The sequence below is a fragment of the Pelmatolapia mariae genome, linkage group LG15 (genome assembly GCF_036321145.2).
Source record: "Pelmatolapia mariae isolate MD_Pm_ZW linkage group LG15, Pm_UMD_F_2, whole genome shotgun sequence".
Taxonomy (NCBI): Eukaryota; Metazoa; Chordata; class Actinopteri; order Cichliformes; family Cichlidae; genus Pelmatolapia; species Pelmatolapia mariae.
In genome coordinates this window covers 23,023,785-23,029,965 of record NC_086240.1, presented here as the reverse complement: position 1 = coordinate 23,029,965, position 6,181 = coordinate 23,023,785, and the positions used below count along the sequence as shown (strand labels likewise).

Sequence of the window (6,181 nt, the reverse complement as noted above, 5' to 3'; positions counted from 1 at the left end):
CAAAATGTGATTCTAAAAAGCTTCACATTTTAGATTAGTTTCCAGAAGCAAAGCATTTATGTGTCCAAAATTAGATAAAAGAACATAGTCTTTAGCTTTTTTTCTTACAGGAATGCTGATTTTCCCTTTGATATGTTAGAAAGTCATCATCCAGAGAAGGTATTTTCATCAAACTGTGGTTACAACAGCAGCAGAGCTCACTACAATATGGACAACAGAGCAAAGGAAACAAACAAATAAAACATAAAGACACATAAGAAACCAACCTTCAGACAAATACATGCAGTGTCAAAAAGAAAAACATAAAGGAAAAAAAGAAAATTAATAAAAGAAACCATCAATAATTATAAGAAGCATAACAAGTTATTTCTTAAATCTGATGAATGATATTACATTATGATATAGATAAAAATGATGCTGCAATAAACTAAAAACAATAAACTATAAACGTTGCAAAATTTCCTGATTCTCTCAGACTCCACTGATCAACAACAGCAGCACATCAACAGTATTTCATCCTTTCTGGTTTTATACAAAAAATCTTTTAGATATAAAATGAGATCATTTTAATATTGGTTGGTTGTTTTTCTGTCTCAAGCTTTACTTTTAATGTGTGTATTTAGGTGTTATCTAATCTTATCTCATATTAAAACGCTGAAAGTGAATTTCATAAAATGTTTTCTAACCACTTTTGAATGATGTCCATACATACATACATCTACTTCCGCTTATTCAGGGCAGGGTTGTGTAACAGCCTAAGCAGAGACGCTCAGACCTCTCTCTCATGGGCCACCTCCTCCAGCTTGTCCAGGGGAACACCAAGGCGTTCCCAGGCCAACCGAGAGATCTAATCTCTCCAGCATGTCTTGGGTCTGCCCCTTCGGCCTCCTCTCGGTGGGACATGCCCAGAACACCTCAGCCAGGAGTCATCCTTTTCAAGTGCCCAAACCACCTCTACTGTCTCCTTTCAATGTGGAGGAGCAGCGGCTCTACTCTGAGTCCCTCCCGGACGAACTCCTCACCCTATCTCTAAGAGAGATGCCAGCCACCCTTCAGAGGAAGATCATTTCTGCCTCTTGTATCCGCGATCTTGTTCTTTTGGACAATACCCAGAGCTCGTGGTCCATAGGTGAGGGTTAGGACGTAGATCGACCCGTAAATTGAGAGCTTCGCTTTTACGCTCAGCACTCTCTTCACCATGACGGACCAGTACAGTATCCGTATCACTGCAGCTGCTGCATGAATCCATCTGTCAGTCTTTCACTCCCTTCTCCCGTCAAGTCTGCATCATTATTCTCTTTATTATTGACTATGATACTTTACTTTGCAAATTAACTTGATTTATTTTCAGACAGAACAAAAATATCTCAGTAAACCTCTCACAAACCTCACAAAAACAAACAATGATGTAAATTAAACTCATCAGAGCTCAGTAAAGCTCAGAAGCTAAAAAACAAACAAACACTCAAACACAATAAAAAAAACACAATAAAATGAGCACATATACTGGCAATACGGCTCAACCTTTATTCTGTTAGAAATAATAATTTAATAATAATAATAATAATCATTTAGTTACATCTCTTCTGTATTTGAACAATTTATGTTTCTTTTGTTTATCTAGTTGTTATTACAGAGTCAAACCTGAAGAGCTCTGATAATGCTGTTGCTACCACTTTTTGAAGAAAACACTTCCTCTTGACTTCATCAGGAAGCAATTACTTAAGATTAAGAACGAGGAACAGGAGGATTTCAGTTCACTAAATCATCTTATCTGCTCTATTTTATAAACTAAAATAATCTCTCAGACATCAAAAGTCAAATTTTATTGGGTTTAAGGAGTTTGACCTTTTAACTGTTGAAGAAATACATTTCTCACCTTCACCAAAAAATCTTTATAATAATGATGTGCCATACACATCATTATTATAAATACACTGTGGGAATGGACACAATGAGCATCTGCTAAATATTAATATAATGTCACTTTGTATAAAAAATTACATCATGAATTTCATACAAAGAGTGAGATACTCATTTATGAAACGTAGACTTCAGGAAAAAAGAGAACTAAAGACATTTTGCTGAGGAAGTGAAACCTCACTACTGACAGGAAGTACAAAAGTTTTAAGTACTCAACAGCTCAGAGAGTGTGACAGTCGAGATTGAGAACAAGAAAGAAGTGAGACAGAGAAGCACAATGGGTGAATTCAGATGGATTCAAATGTTTTTATGTCGGATGCTGATGATTCAGATTGCAGGTAAGAATATAGGAAACATTTTTATAGCAGTTAAAATAAATGTTATCAATATTATTGCCAACACTAACCTTTACAGTAAACAAGACAGCTGAGCATGCTCTATTTAGAAATTTATATCTAAAATGATCTTAACTCTGACTGTAAAAATTCTTTATTCTAATTTATTTTTCATATTTCTCTTCAATCTTCTCAACAGTATCTGTAAATGAAACATCCATGTTTATGAAAGTTGGAGATGACGTCACTCTGCCTTGTCTAAATGTGATAGATGAGCAGAATAACCATGATGGTACTACGTGGACCTTTGCTTCAAGAAACAAACCAACAACAGTAGAGCTGATCACACTTGGACAGATTGGTGAAGAAGCCAAAACTAAATCAGACAGACTGAGTGTTACAGCGAACTGTTCTCTGCTTATAAAGAATCTCACAGTTGAGGATGTTGGTGGTTATTCCTGTCGACAATACAAACTAGGAAAAACACGAGCTGAGGACACTCTGGTTCATCAGTCTTTGGTTGATCTGGCTGTTATCACCTGTGAGTATTTACATCAAAATATTTTCATACTGTTCTCAAACATGACAACAATCATAGTTATTAAGATAACTTGACTAATTTGAGCTGTCTTTGTCTCCATCGTTGCCAGTGACTGAACATAAGGACACTGATAAGGTGACGTTAAGCTGCTCTGTGGTGAGAAATGGAGAGTGTCATCACACATTGAAGTGGCTGCTTAGAGGTCAAGATGTGGACAAAGAGAACAAAGAAATAGTGACTTCACAGACTGACTGCTCCACCACTGTGTCTGTTCTGAAGTATAATTATTTATACTCATCAAGGGATAAAATACTCAAATGTGAGGTGACTGATACTAAATCAGGAAGAGTACAGGTGTTTAGCACACAGCCCTCAGGTGAGGAAACAGGTAAGATCATGATCAAATGTTTAAAATGACTAAAATCACCTTAAATATTTATTTGGTAGAAAAATGTAAAATTTTAAGTAGAAAAAAAAGTTCTTCTACATAAAACACATAAAGCACATTATGAAACAAATTTTGAACCTGTTTTTCCCCTATTTTTCATGTATTCAGTTGACCCAAAAACAACAAAAAAAATGAACAGAAAATCTGAAAGCGACACAACATCAGGAACAACCACAGTAACAAAAAGTAGTCCCTCCATAACAGGTTAGATTATGATGATTAAACTGACTGAATTCATCAAAAATATCTGTTTGTTTGGAGCTTTAAGAAGACTTTTAAACTTTTGTTTTTAAATATTTCTTTTTCATTTTGTTCCATTACATTTACTTACATTAGAGACATCCACAATAAGCCTCTTATCTTAGAGGAAGCAGAAAATGATTGATTTTTGCAGTTCAGCGATTGATTCACCTCTGAATATCTTTGTCGTCATTGGAGATGTGATGTAGTGGAGATATATTTATATAGTCAGACAGTTTCTGCCTATAAAGTCACGTCTGAATTTAAACCTTCATGCAGTTCATGGGATTGTTTTTCTCATCAACTCTCATCAAGTTATTGTGCATATATAGCATGTCACTTTAACCGGATTTTGTATGCAATTAAGCTGCATGAAAAGTTTTTCAAACATTTGTAAAAACCTTCATCCAAATATGTTTTTATGTTTCATTATATACTTTTTATTTCAGCTCTTTCATTGTACATCACTGGAGCTGTTGGTTTGGTTATATTGTTAATAACAGCTGTGTTTGTCATCAGATGGAAGAAAAATAAAGGTGAGAACATTTACAGATAAAACTTTTATAGATCAAGAGGGTTTGACAAATGTGGAGTTTTACAGTGAATATTTTTGTCTTTTCAGGAAACAAAACACAGATGTATGAAAATGCTGTGAGTTTCAATATACATAATTAAGTGTTTGTTCAACTGACATTAAATAAGCAATATATCAGCTTATCATTGAGGTGCCTTAACCGCGAGCTAAACTAGCTTCACAGAGACTGTTTTCCTCCAGATGTAACTGGACTATGTCTTCTTTTTCAGGGACTGAGCATGAAGCCCACAGAGACTCAATCTGCTCCTCAAACCATTCAGGACTTGGTGAGATCACACACTACACCCAGAGCAGAGCTAAAATCACTTTCTCTTTAATGTGTTCTCTAAATATAAATGCATAAGAAACATTGGAGCTATAGAAAGGATAAGGAAGTAAGATGATGCAACTGAACAGCAGTTTCAACACTGAACAGCAGTTTTAACGCAATAATAACATTTTGAGACAGTTTACAAGACATGGTAAATTGACTGATTCTTATATCGCGCTTTTTTACTCTCCCAGAGTACTCAAAGTGCTCTATACAACATACAACATTCGCACCCATGCATTCTCTAAACTGAGTGCTTCCTAACTACATTCTTACACATGCGCCCTCCGATGGATGCATCAGAGAGCAACTTGGGGTTAGTATCTTGCCCAGAGATACTTGGCATGCAGACTGGAGGAGCCAGGGATCGAACCACCAACCTTACAATCAACAGGTGACCTGCTCTACCTCCTGTAGCTCAAGAGGTAGAGCAGGTCACCACAATATGCCACCTCATATGACTTTGAAGCTAGTTAAAGAATTTTTAAGTGTTCAGCAGATGAAGAGTTGTTATTATTACGTGACACAGCATCACACATATTAGTGAGGTGACAGCATGTTCTGCTGTTTTTTTCACTGTGTAGGTGGAGCCTGAAGTTTCCTATGCCACCATCAGCTACACCAAGAATAGCAACAGTAAAACCCAGGTAAGCTGGCAAAGACTGCCTAATATGGTTAATGTTGAGTATGTGCAGAGGAAGAAGCTATTACATTTTTGATAGGCTTCAGATCACTTTCATCAAAATTACAAAATAAGGCACTGAGGACTTCAACATTATTAATTTATTCATGTTAGTTTATGTATCATACAAATTCCTTTTGTTTTTCAGGTTCATCGTGATGGTGAAGGCGATGCTGTGACCTACAGCATGGTGAAGGCTCCATCCTCTGCATCCACTGCTGATCCCAGCAACCTCTATTCTACTGTCAATGTTGCAATCACATAGCTCAAGCAGTTGAAAAAAGGACTCGTATTTAATGGAAAGGACATTTTTGTTTTGACTTGAGGCAGTGTGATAGCAACATCCTAATTAAATTATTGCTGTTGTTAGCTAGATTGCCTCACAAGGTTGTCTTAATGTTGTTTTCATGGATATTGAGCTTAATGTTTCCAAGAGATTTAATAAAATGCTGGTTATTGGAAGAGTGCCGAGCTGAAACCCCCACAGGCAACCCGTGCCCCCACCCCCAACACTTAAATTAAAAAAAATTATCATTTTTTTTTACAATATGTTTATGAAAATACAGTTGGTTTAGTTGCTACTTTTACATGACTATGAACTGCTCAGAATCTCTAAAAGACGGCTGGGCGAACAGAGAACACAATTATTACACCAGATATTCATGTTTATGTTTCCTTTTTTAGGTTAGCACAAAACTGTAAATAAATGTCGCTTTCTCTCTTTGTCTCTCAAGACATTGTAAACATTTCATTGTATAAAGCTGAACCAGTATTTTTCCATAACTTAAAGCAAGTATCAATATCTACATGTATCCAAAAAAGCATTCAGTTCTCTGTAACTAAAATAGCAATAAAATAAAGATCTGTCTCTGTTCTGTAATCCATTTGCTTTCTTTATAGAAGTATTTTATGCTACTAAGGTCTTACTTCATTACATTAATTAGCCAAAACATTTAAACCACATTTCTAATATAGTGTAGGTTTCCTTTGTGCCTCCAAAATAGCTCTGAAATACAGCAGCATGAAAATGAACATCTAAGGTTTTTCTTGGCGTTTGTGGGACCAGAATGAGCATTTGAGCTGTCAGAGCTTTAGCAGCACAAATGC

General features: G+C 35.9%; 1 protein-coding gene across 1 annotated transcript; it reads left to right on the top strand.

Annotated features, from left to right (window-relative positions):
• Nucleotides 1-2,178: 2,178 nt before the first annotated feature.
• On the top strand, nucleotides 2,179-5,929 carry LOC134643466 (uncharacterized). The gene is made up of 8 exons (XM_063495837.1): nucleotides 2,179-2,261; nucleotides 2,458-2,799; nucleotides 2,909-3,187; nucleotides 3,937-4,023; nucleotides 4,110-4,138; nucleotides 4,292-4,348; nucleotides 4,977-5,039; nucleotides 5,223-5,929. The coding sequence occupies exons 1-8, from the start codon at nucleotides 2,201-2,203 to the stop codon at nucleotides 5,337-5,339; spliced, it is 1,035 nt and encodes a 344-aa protein (XP_063351907.1). The 5' UTR covers nucleotides 2,179-2,200; the 3' UTR covers nucleotides 5,340-5,929.
• The last annotated feature ends 252 nt before the right edge of the window (nucleotides 5,930-6,181 follow it).

Bases quoted from the DNA above. Each gene is read 5' to 3' on its own strand.
- LOC134643466 (XM_063495837.1), top strand. From the start codon at position 2,201: ATGGGTGAATTCAGATGGATTCAAATGTTTTTATGTCGGATGCTGATG. The intron at 4,024-4,109 runs GTGAGAACATTT...TTGTCTTTTCAG, and splicing joins CAGATGGAAGAAAAATAAAG to GAAACAAAACACAGATGTAT. The intron at 5,040-5,222 runs GTAAGCTGGCAA...TTTGTTTTTCAG, and splicing joins ATAGCAACAGTAAAACCCAG to GTTCATCGTGATGGTGAAGG.